The sequence below is a fragment of the Varroa jacobsoni genome, unplaced genomic scaffold, assembly GCF_002532875.2.
Source record: "Varroa jacobsoni isolate VJ856 unplaced genomic scaffold, vjacob_1.0 scaffold_256, whole genome shotgun sequence".
Classification (NCBI taxonomy): domain Eukaryota; kingdom Metazoa; phylum Arthropoda; class Arachnida; order Mesostigmata; family Varroidae; genus Varroa; species Varroa jacobsoni.
The window spans coordinates 167,775-188,565 of record NW_019213158.1 but is presented as its reverse complement, the minus strand read 5'-3'; the positions used below and the strand labels follow the sequence as shown (position 1 = coordinate 188,565).

The window sequence follows — 20,791 nt, the reverse complement described above, 5'->3', positions numbered from 1 at the left end:
ATTTGTGTATTAACATCTCGTAGCTAGGTATGTAGAAAACGCTGTTAAGCCATGCAGTATGTGCCATAAAACAAGAATGTATAGTCAATGTTCATTTGTACAATCAGTTGTTAACTGTCTACATGCAGGAATAAGCACAAAGAATTACGTTCGACCTATGGCAAACATTGTAAGAATATTAGCGTAATAAATCGCTTTATACTAATTTAACTAATTTATAAAGGTGCAAAAACGTTTATGCTTTGTCCACTATGTATGCTACTTCTTATTCAATCGGCCGCTTTTTGCCCCTCCTTTCAAAGGGCCCTCGCGCCGCTTGAATAAAGGCGGCCGTTTTGTCTCGTGATTCGAATACATCCAAGAGAACGTCTTCTTCGGCCAGAAACAGGTCTCGTAGTGTGGTGAATCGCCTCATAATCTTGAATTTGGTATGGGTGCCAACACCAGGCAGGGCTTCCAGGAACCGCTAGAACACGGTCACCAAAACAGCGAATTGTTGTTTATTGATATGGTCTGCTTAAACTGCCTACGTGAAAACCATTATTGTATTCTGCAATTCTTAACAAATTCACCACAGATAATTATTACGGTGTCGAGCTAAACATAAGTTGTCTTTTTCTAAGACTGAAGTTTATCTTCTAGCTTATGTTTGCAAAACAAAAGAGGTATCTGCTATATTTTGTATAGTTGTTTGCCATAACTGGTGTCCTACCATAGTTTTTGAATTAAAACGGTCGAGTGAACCTCCTTCATGTTTTAGCTCTTTTTCTGTGATCTTGAGAGCTTCTTCAAGCGAAGGTTGTGGCTTATTTGTCTTGAGAAGTTCAAACAACTCAGCAGTTGCGTGCGGAGTTGGCGACCATAGGAGGCGAAGTTTCGGAAATTGGATCGTCAGCATCACTAAACGAGTAATAGTCTTTTTCTGAATCATTTCCGACTGTAGTTTGTTCTGTAAATTAAAGTTGGACAAAAAACCAAAACAGTTACTAATGAGACAATGTAGCAAAACCTTCGTAAATTTTCTTTCAATATCGTCCGTAACGAGTGAAAACTGTAAAAAAATCTTTATTTATCTAAAACAAATTATATTTTTTAGAAGCAGGAATATTAGCAAGTGTATGAAAATGACTGGCAAATGCAAATAGAATTAGCTGAGCTAGGTAGTCCCTAATGGACCTCACCAATAATCTTACCTTAAATGAGAACGCTTCAAGCGTACTAAATTCAATTAGAACAACAGGCGTCTCGTAGTGTAAGCTCATACGCTCTGCTTGGCGATACAATCGACCACTACAGAGCGAGTCAATTAAATCTTGAAGTGCTTTACGTTCAACGCAAATTGCAGGCGTAAGTATGTAATCTCCGACCTTCAATTAAACAGAAACAAAGACTTAGGCACAAAACAATTTTACACGGCAAAATTCTGTTTTTTCAACTCATTGATAATAAATAGAATAAATCAAGTTGTTTTTTATTGTGCATGGGTATCCTGCCGCGTAATCACGCCTACCTCTAGAGTGCCAGGACAAAGATCGACGCCGCGCTTGTGAACTAGCGATGGAAGGTCGCTGCGAAACTCGCGCACGTCTACAATTACCTACAACATAGGGAAAACGTAAAGTGATTTCTGTTTTTACTGCAATTGCATGATATATTTATTGTCTTTAGTTCTTGCTGCAAAGTACTTTTTCCTACCTTACTTTCTCCTCTATCAATATTCATTTCGTTATCCCAATCGTTTCGGCTTGCCATCGACTGTAAAGTTACGATGATAAAAACAATTTGTTAATCATCGATTAAATATATAAGAAAACTGAGAACTTATTACTTTTTTTTGCACAAACTATGTACAATAATAAACAGGTGAGGTTCTTGGAATTCAAGCTTTTCAGCCTTGAAAAACGCTCACAGCTTTCTCTTGAATCAGTGTAGTAAAGGCTATTTTCTCCTTTTGTACGGCGTTGAGGTACCGTTGTTCGTCGACAGATTTCACGTACATTAAAGTGTATAGCTCAACCTGGCAAGAAATACAAATGACAGAAAAGAGCCAAGTAATAGAATGTTTATCTTATATAGACATTGGCACAACACCAATTCAAACAGCGTCCTTGAGCCCATACAATACAGGCCGTTAGTAAGTGCTTGAAAAAATGCATCTGAGGCGAATACTATCATCGTAATTACAGCATGCGTTCCTCATTTTGTAACTGTCTGTAACAGACTGTAACTGTCATTGTATGGCAAATACGCGACCTACGTGCGTTTGAGGGAACATAGCTTGATACACTTCCACGGTCCGAACGGCGCTTAAATGAAGATCAAAAAGAATAACGCTCCGTGGACGAACCTCAACGAGAAGCTCTTCAAAAGCAAAGGGATTCGATGCAGATACCGATACCAGAAATGTTGTTGGAGATAAACTGAAATATCCGTAAAGAAAAATCTGCTAGAAGATTGCATTCACATAGATATTTTCTGCTAATCAATACTGCATTGTGTGATCAACGGCCTAAAAATAATATTTAGCTGGATTAATTAGTTACCTGTTTTCTGGTGCCGTAGTCTTCACACGCTCCTCCTCTGGAAAATCTACGTTCTCTTCCGTTTCAGCAAAGAGCTTTTGGTACGCCGTCCGATGTACGCGCTCCTCACCAAGACATAAATACTGCAATGAATACATGTTAACAGCCAAACTAAAGTCGTCAAAAAACTTGCTATGGGGCGGCAGACGTTCAAGAACGACCCGAAATGTCGTTCCTGAGATCTCGATTCAGGATTAGAAGCTGTTTTGGGACTAAGAATACCTACTGCGTGTATTGTTCACGTGTACCTGACGGCTATTTTTTCTTTTTGAATTTTTTCAGCTTTTGGGGATGTTTGTGACGAACTAAAAAAAAATGCGTTAATTAGTTATATTTTACATGCTCGCCAGAATTCGGCAAGAGCGATAAAAGTATACTCCGAAATATGAACAGAACACATAACGATTATTTTTAATGACATGGATACTTTTGAAAAAGAAAGTGGTGCTTTGCAGATTAACTGCTATAATGTAACATTTAAATAAAGCTTTAAAACTGCAGCTTCCTTTTATAAACTAGACATACTTATATGAAAAGATGCGAAAGCAAGCCGCGATTTTGAAATGATAATATGCACGCAGTCAGTGGTTTGTTAGCGATTCTTGCAGCGAATTATTAAGGCTATGTTGTAACACAAACGACACTAAGTTGTGTTTAAAAACACATTCGTTAATCTTTCATATTTGATTACCTTGCGATACATTTACATGCAATAAATCATATTACCTCCTCAAGCTGTTTTCGGATCCTTTCCTCTTCGACTAATACGACAACTGCACCCTGAGGTTCACATGTTCTTAAAAGTTCCGCAAGCGCTAGCCACTTCGGGCAGAGTTCGGGTTTAAGCGTCTTAAAAATAGATCGAGGGTAAGATGTTGTTGGACGTTGGTGATCACCGTCACACAAATTTAGTCTTAGCTTCCAAATATCCGAACGATAGATAGGGAACACTAAAATTTTACGCTTTGCTTTTTTAAAATGTCGGATGTTAAATTTTATACGTGTTACGAGTTGCGCGTCTAAGCAAAGAAGAAGGCATGATTCGAGTATTAGCATAAGTTAAAGACATTAGGACATTTTTGTGACTTTTTATGCACTTAAAATCGTCAACATACAAGATTTGTGACAATTATCTTAATATAGCGTACCTTGATTGAATCTTTCTTATTTTCTTTCTTACGAAACACTCTTCTTTCGGCGGCTTGATATAAACTTTCCGCGGCATCCATCATGGCCCAATCAGACTGTCCTTCGTGGCCATGACTCCGATGCGCCCAAATCTGCCGGAGCAAATGTAGGTAGGTAACTGGATCGTAGCACGTCACGCCACTGTTGATCAAAATGGTGTAGATGTCAACACGCCTGTAACTAAACCTCAATTGGGCTTGTTATAAAAAAGATACTCCTCACAAAGGCCCAAGTAACTGATCAAAATTTAACTGCATGCATATTGTCATATCTTACTCTATCATTTTCTTTAGGTTGCGCAAATCTCCGATGCTACGGCGGACGCGTGATGATAGAAGATGCCACTGGGGATCGATGTATGTCCGAATTATAGCAAAAAACGATTTACCCAAAACGTTGTTTGTGTTTAATTCTTCTATATTTAACTGTAATCGAAGTCAACAAAAATGAATAATATAGTATTAGACAGTTATACCATCGACAATTTTAACTATATAGAGCGCTTCTTTTGACTTGACGATACTTCAACTTCTTGTATGTGCTATGCGATACTCGCCATGTAGTGTACAATGAATCAGTGGCCATATGTGAATTTAGCTGTAACAAATACAAACGGAAGCTTGACTACGTACGGTCTGATTCAGCTTCTTGATATCGCGAATGGTGATTTCTATTAATTCCATAAGAGCAAACTGAATCTGTTCCATCAAAGTGGTTAACGGCACAGACGTTTCGTATACTGTTGGGCTAACAACAGCTAGATCGTCCTTTACAGTTTGATGGAACCTAGAAAAATAAAATTGAATCGGAAACAGGATGAAAAAACTAAAGTCAGTAATACGATTCCAGGTGAAGCCCAAACATCGGCATTTTCGATTTATTGACTAAGCCATTAGGAGCAAAACTAACTAACTTAGGCTTACATTATAACGTTCCTTTTCCCTTTTATTGCTTCCCTGTTCGCTGCCTCCATAAACCAGTCAAAAATGCTCTTCTCATTGTGCAGTAAACTGGATTTTATGTCAACTTCGGGCTCCGAAGATAAAGGTTCCAAGCGAAAGAAATGTATTCTCAACGTCTGCTTTATTTCGTCTTTTACCAGAGCCGAAATCTGCCAAATCCGCATGGGATTTTTGTGCCACGTACAGCGAAAACTCTATAATTAAAGAGACTGCTGGTCGGGGTTTGCTAAATTCAAAGCCTGAATCTTAAATCCAGAGAGTAATACCCCTAATCGGCCTTTCAAGTTGACGAAGATATTGATTTTTATACTTGTCATCGGTGACAAGTAATGACGTCGAGTGGTGAAATTATCTAACAAGAAAGACCCAATAGACAAGATAAAATCACTCTTCTCTACAACAATGCATAGCTGCACACGACAAAAACTACGAAAGCCGCCTGGCAAAAGCTGGAACGGAGAGTTTTTGTACCCACCATATTGTCCAGACCTCGCTCCGATAAATTACCAACTTCTCCGATCACTAGCAGATCAGATTCCTAACGACAAATATACAGCGAGAAGACCCTCAAAACCCGGCTGTGCAAGTTCTTTAAAATAAGACCTAAAAATTTCTAGCAGTAAGGTATAAATGAATGGGTTGAAATAATCGAAAGGTCGGAAAAACTACTATTAACACATAATTTAATCTGTTGGTTAGGTTAGGTTAGGTAAAACGCTGCGTTCTTGGTTAGGTAAAAAAAAAATCTAAATTATGTACCATCCTATTAGTTGACTGTATACACGTAATAAAAACTAGAGCTCTGCAACTTGGAAAATTATTACAACTATTTAAACTATCGGTTAGGTTAGGTTTGGTTTGGCTAGGTTAGGTTAGGTTAGGTTTGGTTAGGTTAGGTTTAAACTATCGGAACAGTTAACATTATGGCGAATCTGGGTATTTTATGAAACATAGACATAAAAGATTCACTTTACCGAGGATATAATAGAAGGTGGCGGACAAACAGCTTAGGCATTATCCTGTTGAGTTGCATAAAGTCCTGTGTGAATGCCGCGGCACATGACGACAGGGCCTTCACGAAACCCGTTCGATTTTTGTCTCGATAAAGTCGAAGGATGAACATATCTTGCTGTGAATGCTGCACACTAATGCGGTGTGATATAAGTACACACGTTTATTGAGTGTTCACATGTCCAATTAAATATCGTATCAATGATTGACCTTTTTCAAAGCTTGTTGTCAAATTAAAGAACTAATAGCGAACGCCTAAGTGGTTAATTTTATTTCTACAGTAAATGGTCATTATACAGCGTCGGCAGAGAAGTATTTACGTACGTTTCAGCATTATTTATTATGAATCCCGTAACATGTTCCGCTGGCAATCTTTTATGAAGCAAGTCGCCAATAAGAATACGAGATGTTACGAATAAAACCCCACCTGTTTAGAAAAAATATAATATATAATATCAACATGAATCTATTCGTCAAGCAAAAATTGTTACCGAAATAATAATAATTATCTGCCTAATTATTATAATAATAACTTTCCATCGAACATTAGATACATAAACAATGCAACACGTCGTTCTTTTTTTGCATATAATGCACCGAACTAATTGTACAAAAAGCCACACCTTCTTTATAAAGTTTAGTGCGCGCGGGAACGTCGAACGCGTCTGAGGTAATCCACTTCGGTGTATTTTTCATACCACTTCTCTCTAAACGGTGCCGTATCCATATCTAAGGATAATGACAGAACGGTAAGTGTTTTGATTTAGTTGATCACCATTGTAATACGTCTCTAGACACCCCATAAAGAAACACGACCGTAGTGATCGCAATCATTAAAACCAAACATAAAACGTGACAATGTAATATAAGTTTTATTATTCGTGAACTACGAAAAACGTTACCTCTTGGTCTGTTTCAGTTCCCAGTATGATGACAAGGTTTTCGGGTGCGTGGTAGACACGGATAAGCGAATGGAGAATTTCATGGATCCCAAGACCCCTAAAAATTTGATTTACGGTAAATTGATCTAATAGGTTATGAAATTGTTCTTATTTTAGCAAAGAACAAAAGCTTTGTAATTTACTGTGTGGACTTACATATAATCCCATAGCTATATGGACAGACCTCCACGGACGTTGGTCCGCTCAGTTGTAAAAAAATTCGCTACAGAAATATATGAGTGAATTGTTTTAATCTTTCAAAGATTCAAATTCGATCTGATTTTACAGATTTTTTTGTAAAACAAAGCTGGTTCCTTATACTCGGTAACAAATCAACCTAAAGTAATATAATGCACAGAAGTATGAGAACGATAATACCAATTAAAAATATGAAATAAATACATTAGCATAGCACACCTGGCCGTTATGAGTAGAGCATCCTTATCAATTATCTCAGTAAGTGCTTCTTTATGATATTCAAGCAACGGAGTAGCTTCGACCAATGCTGCTAGGTTCTCCTTGCTCTTGTCAAGCCCTTTTTCTTTCTTGGATATCTTGTTTTCGGCCATGTTTGAAACCTGTAAAAATAGGCACAAGGATTCAATTAGACAGCAATGTAAGCGTTGTTCGAGTCGAGGAATTTCAACTCAACAATTTAACGGACGAATTTTATAGCGGTGGATTAACTATGTCTGGTATTCTGAATGCTGTTATTGGCGCAAGGGTCCTGTAACTGATGTTTGTTCTTCTTTAATTTAACACGTTTTATGGCAAAACGTTTTGTGGTCTGCGCAGGTTAGGGTGAATATTGTTGCATTTTTTAACCGTATCAAATTCAAAATCTACTTCTACTAAATGAACACCAATACGTCAACTCGGAAGGTATTGACGTGAAAAAGTCTCACTTTTTAAATAAACTGGTTCTCGCAGATCCTACTGAGTAACGCACATGAAATATTCGTCAGTATTTCCACATCGGTAAATAGATCCATTTTAAAATAAGTTCACCGTTAATTTTTTTAACAACTGTGACTACAAGATGTTACGTTGCCACCGCACGCAGAAATTCTATAAGTAATAATGCGGATGAATAAGTTAATTATTCCTATTAAACACGTACCTAGAGTATCGTTAGTAGGAACCACACAAATCGGAATAAAGCGTCCTATAAGGTGAATCGTGTATTGTTACAACCCTTTTTACTTCGACAAAGAGAAAATACACGATATCTGGTTTTCTAATGACTCTGTTGAACATTGGCTAACGATACTGCTTCCTTCTAGATTTCTAATTCAAAATGATAGGCTGATTTTAGCTAATCGGTAATGGACATGGATGAGACTAATAAAACTGCTATTCTTACCTCCAGTTAGGTTAATTATCCGCTATTAGAAAATATAAAAATTCAAGGAATGCACCTCACTTTTGTAGAACACATTAGCACTTTTGAAACGACTCAGCAGATGCTTGTACAAACCTTTAGATATAGATAACTAGCACTTATTGTCTCATTTGAAGCTGTTGTTGGAACAGTACCCGACACCTTTTTCGTTTACGAATCAAAATTTAAACCAAGCTTCGATTTGCACATGCGGTACTCATGAGTCTACCAGCTGATCGACAGCAAGCGAATTCAAATATGCGCGCCTTTCTGTGCCAGACGACTTTCAGAATCTCCGCCAAAGAGTTGGCGCTGTACAGTGGTATCTACCCATACGAGCATCAAAACAAAGAAACAAATAATCGAAATAGAACGCACTCGCGACTGATCGTCATACCAATTATGAGTTTAGAGCCGAAGATAACGGCTAGAAAGGACGAGAGTTTTTCGTGATTTCCATATTGCTAGTTATTACTGTTTGAAATTATAGTTGTTTGCGTATTAAGTGAAAGCAGAACAAAGAAAAATATGGACACAATTTTAGAACGACAGCGGAGTGCTCATGAGGAAAGAGAGCGTCTTATTGAGGCACAGGTGAAAGAGCTACTCCATAAAAAAAGTACTCAAAGAGAACAAATTAACTCCGATCATAGAGTTCGAGGACTTCTCGACAGATATATAGAGGTAAGAATCATACAACCCTATATACTTGATTTAATCGGTTTTGTTCGCAGACTTAATGAGTAAATGTTGAAGTGATTTTTGGAACTTGATTTAAGTATAAGCTGATCTTTGTAAGAAACCAATTTCTTTTTCTTATTTTATCATATTGACTAACTGCACAGACTAACCGCGCTTGCAAAGAACGATCTCAAATTATGTTTGCATTCTCAAGCATTCGACCCGTATAATCTTCTTTCAGGTACTTCACAAGTTTGCAAAGCATGCAGGCGAGTTTCTTTAGTGACGAGTTCGGCTTTTTTGGCATGACGACTTCTTCTCTGGACAGTACCCTTAGAACACATTAACTTTTGCTAAAAAATTGTTTCAACTTAAAACAAGCATGTGACCTAAATTGTAAGCAAGCCAGTGATCATTTCTACGATTCATTGAGGATAAATATATTCTTGTCAGGAAAACTCAACATCGGCAACATCTCTTGGTTCTATTGTCCTCAGAAAGCGTCTGTCTGACTTTTATGACACATGACGTGAACGTGGGGTCTTCATGAAATATTTTGTGATATCCCACGCCCACTCATATGGAATTGTCTCATTATTGTCCTAACGGAAGTTTGAATGAAGGATTATTAGAAATTCATGTTTATAATTTCCGTAGGGCTTATCTAGCACGCAGGGAAAAATTAATAGCTGATCTCCGTTTAAATTCCAAAGATAACACACTGTTAATTGCTGTATCGAAATTTTTATTTTGCTGTAGAACGAATTGGTTCTCGTCTGGTAGCGGATAACGCTTGCCCGTTGCGACAGCCTGCCCACTAAAACGCGTCCCGACTTACGTGCCGCACACTGCATATATGAGCAATTTGATCACTTTTAGCCTCCATAATTTTGTTGAACACATCTATAGAAATGGGTTACTATAATTACATTGTACTTCAATGTTCATTTATTTAGAGCATTTTCTAATAAACATCGTATACAGTCATGATATGTAACGCTCTATGACAAAACTATACAAATAAACGCGAATAACCCTTTTGTATTCACATAATTTTACGAGTACCAAAATATGTTATTTATATTTCGCTTTGCTGCCGTGTTAACAGGTAACCACCAAGTTGAAGGATCTCTACGAAGATGAGGATGGCATGCGACGAGATGAAATTCAGGCCTTGTCCGGCCCCAATGAAATGGTCGAATTCTACAATCGACTGCGAGGTCTGAAAGATTTCTACAAAAGTAACCCTAACGAGATACACGTGCCAATGTCAATGGAATTCGCTCAAATGGACGAAGCTCGTGAGAAAGGTATTGACGAGAACCTGGTCGAATTCACTGACGAAGAAGGTTACGGCAAATATCTTGATTTGCACGCTTGCTACGAGAAGTTCGTTAACATTAAGGGAGTTGACAGAATCGATTACATAACATATCTCGGAACATTTGATAGATTATTCGATATTCCAAAAGAGCGCAAAAACGCGGATTATCGACGCTACGTTGAAGCCCTTAGCGGATATATGCAAGACTATTTGCAACGTGTCAAGCCACTGTCTAATCTTGAAAAGGAAGCTATCGAACTGGAGAAGGAGTTTGAGAAACAATGGAATTCGGGTCAATTTCCAGGATGGCAAAAGGAGAGTGAAGGTGCTTTGGCCCACACCGGAGCCCATCTTGATTTGAGTGCGTTCTCCAGCGCCGAGGAACTAGCTTCATTGGGACTGGATCGCTTGAAGAGTGCTCTTATGGCTCTTGGGTTAAAGTGTGGCGGGACACTTGAGGAGCGAGCTCAACGTCTCTTTAGCACAAAGGGAAAAAGCATGGAAGAAATTGACATTTCATTACTAGCCAAGAAGAAGACAAAAGGTGGTTCAGTGCCGACTAAGAATCGAGAGCTCGCGATTATGGAGTCCAGGATCTATTGGTTGGTCGAACAATTATCTGAGCAGAGGGCAGCAACGAAGGAAAACGTCCAGCGGCGACAGGCGCGTACTGCGGGCGAGCGCCAGGATAGTGATGATGAAAGCGCTGACGAAGTTTCGGACGACGATGAACAGGAAGACGTCATTTATAATCCGAAAAACTTGCCGCTTGGATGGGACGGCAAACCCATACCGTACTGGCTATACAAGCTTCATGGGCTAAATATCAGTTATACGTGCGAGATCTGTGGTAATTTTGTCTACAAGGGCCCAAAAGCGTACCAGAGGCATTTTGCCGAATGGCGGCATGCGCATGGGATGCGGTGTCTCGGCATCCCTAACACCGCCCATTTTGCCAATGTAACCAACATCGAGGACGCGATGAATCTTTGGCAGAAACTGCAGGACGAAAAATCAAAGCAGCGTTTCCATGCAAAAACGGAAGAAGAGTACGAAGATAGCTCTGGGAATGTTGTTAACAAAAAAACGTTTGAAGATCTTAAACGGCAGGGTTTGCTATAAATCAGACTATATCCTACAGTTATATATGCGGTAACGCTATCATGTATACAAAAACATGGTGAATATAATGACAATAATAATTACAACAGTATATGTAGTAAAGCACTGTCAAGCTTAAAAGATGAAGCGGTGAAAGTGTATAAAAATAATAAATTTACCTATTTGCCTTCACGTGGAGCCATTTTAACTTGTTTGTTTCGTCCTTACTTGAACATAATACCAAAAGATATAATATAGTTCAATAATATTCGATCGTAGAAACTGGCGCAACCTGTTTCCACCGCTTGCCATTCTCTTAGAGTATATATATATATATATATATATATATATATCATATAGATATGTATAAATCTCAGACAGAACAAAGCTTGATATATATTTATGCTAACAGCAGTTGTGTGAATTCATTTCTCAGGCCTCTTGTGTACGAGAGGAATTGTCCATTTTTGGATAATCGATTGATTCAAAACATTTTTATTTGATGCGCTGGTCAAGTTGGTCGATACAGTATGATGACAGAGTTGAGTAGCATAAACCACTCCATCCTTTTACATTGATAACGAGTAGCGTTGCAGATGGCGCTTTTCCTCAAGCTTTTATCAGGCGTTCTGGTATCTTCTCCCGTCAAAATGCATAGCTTCATAGGAAATCCGAGCAGAGGGGTTATCTGGCTGTAACTTGCAATTGGGGTGAATATGGCTAATCCACTCGACCTAAAGCATAACCGTTCTCTGTAAAAAAAATTTTGAGAACTCGAGTTTTGGCGCATGAACAAGACGCAATGAATCCATTCTAGATGAAGACCTCTGTGAAGTTTCGGTTTCTCTAATTAATGTACTCATTTTTAGTTTGTAGTGTAACGATGTATAATGCAACTCGAAACCAATTTAAGTCCATTCTTATATATGGTAAATTAACAGCTTGCTTCATTTGTATGTGCATTGTAAATAATTATGTGCATTTCACACTATTAAATGAAGGCTCTTATCAAAGAAATGAAACATATTCATGTATACTCTCTTGCCCTAGATTCGGTGAAATGCGTTTAGATATGAACGAAGAGATTGACAACTTGTTTGTGAAGAATCCATATAAGAAATTCGCGCTTGTTGATATTCGTATTGTATTGTTTCCAGCCGGATTTTATTCACAAGCTAGTTCCAGCTAGAGGTATTGAATTTAGGATCCCATGTTTGATACTAACCTGGTTTCCTTCAGATATTTCCATAACTTATATCACTACAGTTAAGTCGGGCTATCTTAATTAGGATTAAACACTCTACTGATAATACTAGTAGCTGTATGAGATAGCCGCCAGTGAGTCACGGCATCAGGTATTCTGTGGTTATGAATTTTCAGTTCTGTGCAATAAAATAATAAACTGACGTTGCTGCAGAGGTGCATTATGTTTTCAATGGTTTAACGTTAAAAATCCAATGTTTTCGTCTTTCGCAAGTCTACTTTCAACAGACGTACTACAAGAAAAACTATGTTAGAATTTATATTGGCAGTTGGAATATAGCCGCAATAATTGAGATAATACAATTCGGTCTATGGTTCGCTTTGTTGAAAATACTATGTATTACTTAAGGACATCCTTCGGTTTAGACAATATTTAGTGATCAACTGCTATACTACCATCAACACAACAAATCCAGCAAATTTTCGAATTTAGTCAACGACTGCGTTACATAGGTGTGATATCATAGCACTTGTTTTTACGTTAGATTACACTACAGAATTTCTTACCAAACGCGTGCGCTTCTTAACAAGTAAATCATAGATCATTTACTTAGTAAACGAAAATGTATTGCTTATTCTCTCCACATGTGCTATATATATATATATATATATGCTTTACGGACAGCCGATACTGTTTGGCCATTTCAAAGGTTATTGAGTTAAATATGAAAATGTTTTGGATATTTGCCTTTTTTTTTTATTTTATTTAGCATTGTCGTATACACTGTATTGTAGAGGTTTACGCTAATAGGGTGGGGAGGATTTACTTAAACAACGTTTATCGATCTGTACAAAATCATGTATTAAAAATTTACGTCATTTCTCTGACAACTTTACAATCGAGCATGACCCTATAATAGTTATTCATCGAAAGTTTATACCTGAGCGGACTTCGCTAACAACTGTAGATTTTAATCTACAGAAATTAATAATAGGCAATTTTGTGAAATATGTGGAGTTTGTCACAGAAAACTACTCCGAGCCATAACTTCTCCGAGTACGTAGACTATGAGACGTTACTCCGCGGAACATAACCATATCATTCATAGACGCAAACGATGTGGGCATCGAATCTGTAGGAATAATGTCGAAGTCGATTTTTTCCGTGTTTTAGTTTGGGTGCATCCAAATATATAAAACTGCTCAAAAAAGTTCGGAAAAGCATATACGAATGCAAAACATACATTTGGTTTGGGCTCGTCAGTCATGGCAATTGTATCTGGTGACCACACAAGGTTCCTCCATTCAGTAGCATAGATCGTATGTTAAAGAAGTACTCGATAGGTCAAAGATGCGGAACGATGGCGCCTGTTGAAAACAAGAATGCCAAACCAAGTAAAGTAGTCCTCACGTCGATTTCAATTGCTGCATGTACATCTATTTACATACAGCGGAAATAAACGCAGAGTTATTCTTCTTTGCTAGAAGTCCTGCATTGCCTTCCATTATCGTATCGGGTAACTGAAACGTCTTAGCTCTAAATCGCCAATCGAAGTCGCCGAAGATGCAGCTGTTGTTCGTCTCCTTTTTTGTTTTGCTTCGACGCACTGATTGCTGTGGTCCATATCTCTCGATAGAGGCACGGGGAATAATACAGCAGGAATATTTCAACAATGATGATGGTGGGGGGACCAGGAGCCGAAGAAGTCAAAGATAATGATGATGATTACGACGACGGTGGCGACAGCAACGACGAAACGACCAATCTAAATAGTTGCTTTCGTTTGCAGTTTTACCAGTCAAATGGAGGGGTTGCATAGTGCCGGTAGTGCTGGTGGCGGGGGCAGGGGTGCTAGCGCTACTAGAATGGTGAGCCTTTGGGGGCGCATCTTCAACATTTGTTCTTAACCCATTTCTATTGGAAACCCACTTCAGCGCGAGCTTCTTTCGCGATTCAGCCATACTTAATCATTTCTAGTTGCTGTAACTATTTGAATCAGCAGCTGCATTATAACAGCAGCTACCGCTGCTGCCGCTATCGAGCTTTAGCACCAACCAATTTCAGCCATAACCATAACAACTCAATGTACAGGGGATAACTTGATGGCACCCCACTTACTTGCGTGTGACCGCGCGTCCTAAGATGTGTCAAGACCTGGCAGTTTGACAGCAAACGGTAGAAAGGCGTTGATGGTGTGTGAGTGGAATGTTTCTTCTGCCGATAACTGGACTCGCGCGCCCAACGGAGTTGATCGGCGAATCGTCCTGGGCGGCCGTTCAATAAGAACTCCTGGACGCCGACAACATATCCGGCGACATAGGTTCCTCAACTGCAGCTATTGAAATGCGTACATTCACACAGACACATGTACATATACACACCCTACGAACATAGACCTACACACACGAGGAATACTCATGCCAAACAGCAGCTAGTCTGACAATAAGACAGACGGACGCGGTTGGTTGTAGTAAAAGCAATAATAACGTGAGCCAGTTGGCAAAGTCTCCCTCCGTCTAGGCGAGTCAGTAGCGACTCGAGCCACATATCACGAGAAATGGAAGCTCCAGCAGCAGAAGTAGCTGCTGTTCCCGCCGTTGAACGACGACTTGAAAGCGCTAGCTATCACATATAATAGCAATACATGTGCAGTGGGCGAATCGAGGGGTTCGACAGTGGCTACGGTGACGACGAACTTCAGAAACTTCAGCTGATACATGTTAGTGGCCGGCTAGCTTGGTTGCTGCCGCTGCTACCGTTATAGCTCCAGCTTCGGCTGATGCTTCCTTGTGATGTCGTTGCTCTGGATTTGAATGTTGAAATCAATCTAAATGCTCAAGAGTGATGAGCCTCCTCGTCGTCGTTGTGCTCCGGCCACAGTCAGGTGGTAGGCAGCCAGACGAATAGCTATGCAGATACGCGTGTGTAGGTGCTGCATTCGTCATTGGTATCAATGATGGCCCTCGCGATGGTAACAGCGTTGTCGACTTCACTCGACGACTTGGTCCAGCGAAGGTCAAGAGGTCGTGTCCGCGCGTATCATCTAGAGACAAACGGTTGAGCAGTTGGGGCGGAGCTACGGGTGCCCTGCATCCATCGTCACCGCTGCTGTTGATACTTTGCTGTTTCGACCACCATACTCATCGGGACGCACTTCAGGGCCCCCACCAATGCTGCCGCTGCTGCCGTTATCGTCGTTGTCGCCGCCACATTCCATATCACGATGGCGCTGCCGAGAACCACCAATACTGTCCAACTTTTGCTTCCTCTGCTGCTCCTGTGACTGCTGCTGGCGCTTTAACGTTCAGGGGTTGGTGGAAGGAAGATCCGACAAGTAATGCTGTTCGAGGCATCATAGGTGACCGTTGCCTCGATAGTAGTAAGCACAGCAGCGGCAGCATGAGCTGCAGGTGCTGCTGGTTTTGCTACGATTCGAGAGCCTGCCTCTGCCGCCGTCATAGCATCAAACACCATCGCGTACCCAGCATTGCATCGCAGTGCCCTGAGAGCCAAAAAAAATTGTAACGATGGAGCAAACGACGGGAAGAGAGTGATGCCATCACCTACTTTATTGTCGCTTGCGAGTCGCCTAGCACTGACAACTGAAACGGCACCGCAACAGCAGCATCATCGTACGATGCTGCTGCTGCTGCTGGTGAACGGACTGCACGCGGCAAGCAATGGTCGTCCAGTGCTCAAATCATCGTTGCTTGCCATCGACCCATCCACCCTTTTTCCAAGCCGCGCCGACCTTTTCTTCTTCTTGGACGCTGTCTTTACCCGACGACATCAGCATCAGCGAGCAGAACGAACAGTGGCACTGCAGCGCGCATTTACAATAGCAACACCATCCTCACCCCCCCAATAACAGCAGCTGTAGCAGCAACTTACACCGTCAGTGCCTCTGCTACAGTCAACACCAGCCACCGCAACGTCGCCTCGGCGATGAAGACGCGAGTCGTTCTTGCAACGCCTCATGTGGAACCGCCTGCGTGTTTGGTGTTGATATTTGGTGCGCCGTCCGTCGCCATTATTATGGCTTTTATCGGTGCCGTTCTTGCTGCTCAAGCAATCGCTGCTGCTGTCGTTGGCATCGTCGAACGCGTGCAAGGAAACCGCCATAGAAAATAAGTAGTGCCCATCACAAAAGTGACGATGTTGATGAGGAGAATTGATCGCGTTAGCCACGCGCCTCCCATGAGCATATACTTAGATATCGTTATTATTATATATGTATCGTGGCGGAGATGCTACAGCCACCGGTCGTAAAGAAAGCAGATACCAGAGATGGCCGCGTTCCGGGCCGATATTCAGCGATTTGCAAGGCAAAGTGGGCCTATTTGAGACTGAGAGCATGTAGGTCATGAGCTGTTTGTTTGTTGCTTTGTTAATTAATTAAAACTTTTGTGAATGTTGGCTGCTAATAGGAAAAATATTAAAGCTGAACCCTTTTGGTGGTTATAATTTAGAAAAGTTTATAAAATCTCCGAACTTTCGCTATTAAACAAAATAGAAGTTTCGATGCTGCTAGACAGTAGCTGACCGATTACGACGTCTCCCGTTGTTCAATTGTATCACTGAGATAGTTATGTCCATGAGGAAACTCCTTTTTCGCATGCGGTGAATATAGAGATCAATGTCACAGATTGACGGCTAATGGTCAAAAACCAAACGAAATTAGGTTAGGCAGATCGAAGTGATAATAGAAAGGATTTGCAGAGCGAGCACAGAACTTCGGCGCTACCGAGTTCCAGAACAAATGAATATCCTATCGGGACAATACACTTATGGTGAAGTTGGAGTTTCCATCTACCTATCATACACCCTATAATAACGTAGTTGTCCTAGCACTCAATCTCTTTTTAAAAAACAGAATAAATGCTGCCCTCATCGTGGGCTACGAAAAACGGAGTCGATATTTGAGAAAAAACTGGTTTAATGAACCGGGCCACTTATAAGAGAATTTTAGTTATGCTCTAAAAATATTATATTGACAGACGTGATCTTAAAGATTTTAGGACTCGTAGTGTTCGGAAGTTGTTGGATATTATAGTACGCTCTGACAGAAAAATATGTAAACTTTCCCTTTTAATAAAAAATTGTTCGAGCACTGGAATGTTGTTTTTACAAGAAAACAATAACGACTAAGATTATCCCCCTTGTGGGTTAACTTACTTTTTTTACTATTACCTGTGTGTAATATAATATAATTTCTCTAATCTATACGCAGACATTATATTCTTATAAACTTGGCGAAAAGATAGGTCAGTGATAGTGCCCTTCACAAATACCGATTTCGGGATTCGCTTTTTAAGACTTTAAAGTCAAATTAAATTGAAATGATACCCGCAACCGAAATAACGCGTTTGAAATCTCTATAAGCCAATTCCATATACAGAATTTTTGAGCCTAGACGTCGTACTGTACAAACAATTTGCCTTAGTTACATAAAACTTTTGGAAGCCTTTGAGAGCGACCATCAGGGTGCCTTGTTTTATAATAATAAAAACAAAACTACACAGTGTCTTTGTTGTAAACTGAATCCACTTCGCAACCATTCTTCTTTGCGACAATCAATTACGATCTGTGAGTGTGTATCGAAGAGATGTTAATACTTAAGTAGCTGTAGCTCTAAAGGAAAGCAAAAATAATGTAAACCCAATGATGTTCTCCTAGAAACTAGGGCGGACCCTTCAATTTTTCAGGATGTAAGTTGTTAAAAAGTTCTTACCATCATATAAATAGACTTTACCTATATTCTGAAACACTGTGTGATATAATATTTAAATATGTGCCTTATTAATTGTTGAGTCTACGTTAGAAAATTATAAGTCCACTATATTAGGCCGAACTACTAGCTTATCCAGTCTGCATTCCGAACAAGATCCGTAATCTTTTGTCAGATCGGATATTATTTTATAGCAACTGACGTTACCACAGCTTCAGAGTAGGTCGCACTAACTAGGTTTGCATAAGTAAAGTGCGTCTGATAATAAAATGGCTACAATCAGCATGAGCCTCACGACTGATCAACAACTATCAAACGTGTAAATATCAAAGCGCTGGGTACTGGTAAAATCTCCAGTATATATTAGCTGTTCGTAACTACAACATTAAACAGAAATAACTTAATGCAAATCAAAATAACTGGTTAGTTTATCCGACTAAGTACCTCAATACATATATACATATATACAGCTATACATATATATATATATATGTATATAAAGAATGTCCAGTGGCACTGAATGAAAATGTTGGGGCAGCCTATAATAGTTCACATTTTTCCATTCTCTATATAATGTCTTTGCACTGCGAAGTCGGATTAAATCGCTTGAGTTACTCGTGCGATGGAGCATGATGATGGTGACGATCCTTTATCACATCTTCTTCTTCACCCACGCCGTCGTGCTAGGGGGCGGATCGCGCGCGGATTTTTCGACGTTTGGCGAACTGTAGCAGTGAAAGCATTGAGTAAAACATGACGAGACGACGACGAGATAGGCCAATGTCGTGACAACCTCACTGGCACCAGCGGCATTATCAGTAATAGCGCTGGTTGAGCCACTACTAGAATTGACGCAAGCAACGTGTTAAACGCAACGGGCCTATCGTGTTGCCCTACAGAAAGCCTTTTTCGTTTATAACCTCGGCGAGTTCTTCGTTGTACCGCCTAGACCCTATGCGATCGGTGAGCGCTGCTACGGCTGATCGGTCGTCTCTTGAATGGTTTTGTCGTGTCTGGTAACAGATAGCCTACGTCAACCTTGCTAACTGTTGCATAGATATATATACATTTTTTCACATGTATAAAGCCATATATAGACACATTCATTCACATTCACGCCAACGTAGAGGACAAGGCAGTCACATAGGAGATAAGCTGTCACAGATTGTGAATAGATTCCGGGCGACATGGTTCTCTTCCTCACGATTGCGGCGCGGGCGTCAGTGGGGTACGGACTCTCCTGATGTGATGGAGCTGCTGGATGCGTCAGGTGTTGATCGTAATGATGATTTGCTTGGTCTTGCGCAGGGTTAGTAGTTGTAGTGGTCGAAAAGGAGAAGCTGATTAAAACACTGCTGTCTTTACGACCATCACTCCATTGATGTAGGCAGCGTTTGCGTGTCTGATGGGGGCGCAACTATTGCAGCTAGCCGTACTGCGCATTGTGGTACACTGCCCGTGCCGTACACGCGTGAACCTCCTACATGTGGCGACGTATGGCTGTCCGTCCAATGCTCGGGCCAATAAACGAACCAGTCGATGGACAAGCACTCTGACCGACCGAAAACGTCACACAGCTTACAGTGCATTATGTTTACGTGTATGCGTGTGTATGTGTGTAGATGTACGCATCTATCTACGTGTGAGTGCGCTTGGTGCTAAGTGAGCTCAGTATTCACAGTTTCGTTGCCAACTAAAACTGCAGCACTGGTTTCTCCAACAAATTGACCACAGTCTGGCGTGATGGTCAACCCAACATCTTTTATTGCTGCCACCCCACTTTCAGTCAACCGATCTACCTTAGAAGTAACAACAGCAGCACCAGCCGAATGATCGGGGGGTCTCTTTGACGACGTTGTCAGGATTGACGACGCCAATGTTGGCGTCGGCGGACACCAATGCTATTTCTGCTTCAGATTTTGTTACTGCTGCTGCTGTTATACCGTAGCTGATGAACACTCCAACGGCAGTTGACCCAGTGACGAACGGTGGTTATAGCGAACGGGTCAGAGGTTCAAGCGATGCGAGTTACGGGGCTTATTGAAATGATATAGGCGCGTACACACACAAAAGCAGACAAGCATGTGCAGCAATATACGGTCCATCAAAGAATTCAACAGCTGAATCTAACTAGGTAAATCTGAGACCAGCGATTGGTCTCGCTGACAGATTAAGTATTTCTATAGAGCACTAACAGAAAGTGTACTATGCACCGGTACTAATAGGAGAATATCACTCCACTATACCGTCTAGTAGACAATTTTTATCTTCAATCGGAGTGCTATATATCTATATATAAAACAATGCATCTACATCTCTATGTGTAGCGTTCGTAGTTGTAAAGGCTACATGTCAAGTTTAGGAATCTTAATAAACACATTAATAATATTATGGACCTCAAAAATGTAGAGTTCTGTGATACGCCTACCTAAGCAGGTTTTTTAGCGTGACAGGGGTTTTCGGCCGCTAAATCGATAATTCAGTGAAGCTGTTAACGACGCAGTTTCGTAAATTAGAACGTATAATTAAATAAACTTAAATCTCTGTTCGCAATGTTATTAAGACACTCAGTCTGAATTTCGAATGCCGGCTTGACTATAATAAATAGAGACCAACACTTTAATTTGTTTCCACTTGTTTTAATACGTTTTTGAGAGAACACGCTGTGCGCTGTTTACCAGTTTTCTT

At 40.3% G+C, this 20,791-nt stretch overlaps 2 protein-coding genes across 3 annotated transcripts; one reads left to right on the top strand and one right to left on the bottom strand.

Moving 5' to 3' along the window:
- Positions 1 to 52: 52 nt before the first annotated feature.
- mei-9 (DNA repair endonuclease XPF mei-9) lies at positions 53 to 8,317 on the bottom strand. 2 transcript variants are annotated; one of them, XM_022830189.2, is made up of 18 exons: positions 8,162 to 8,317; positions 7,102 to 7,262; positions 6,646 to 6,742; positions 6,367 to 6,472; positions 6,068 to 6,170; positions 5,707 to 5,877; positions 4,403 to 4,556; positions 4,047 to 4,195; positions 3,731 to 3,911; positions 3,309 to 3,431; positions 2,544 to 2,665; positions 2,258 to 2,420; positions 1,910 to 2,017; positions 1,696 to 1,755; positions 1,511 to 1,597; positions 1,194 to 1,367; positions 713 to 949; positions 53 to 466 (listed from the first exon to the last, which is right to left on the bottom strand). In XM_022830189.2, exons 2-18 carry the CDS (start codon positions 7,251 to 7,253, stop codon positions 266 to 268), a joined length of 2,388 nt encoding a protein of 795 aa, XP_022685924.1. In that variant the 5' UTR covers positions 7,254 to 7,262; positions 8,162 to 8,317; the 3' UTR covers positions 53 to 265. The 2 variants fall into 2 exon arrangements, with proteins under 2 accessions (XP_022685924.1, XP_022685926.1); XM_022830191.2 differs by lacking the exon at positions 8,162 to 8,317 and adding an exon at positions 8,048 to 8,115.
- Positions 8,318 to 8,413: 96 nt separating this feature from the next.
- noi (splicing factor 3a subunit 3 noi) lies at positions 8,414 to 11,379 on the top strand. The gene is made up of 2 exons (XM_022830192.2): positions 8,414 to 8,749; positions 9,855 to 11,379. The coding sequence occupies exons 1-2, from the start codon at positions 8,594 to 8,596 to the stop codon at positions 11,190 to 11,192; spliced, it is 1,494 nt and encodes a 497-aa protein (XP_022685927.1). The 5' UTR covers positions 8,414 to 8,593; the 3' UTR covers positions 11,193 to 11,379.
- Positions 11,380 to 20,791: the final 9,412 nt, after the last annotated feature.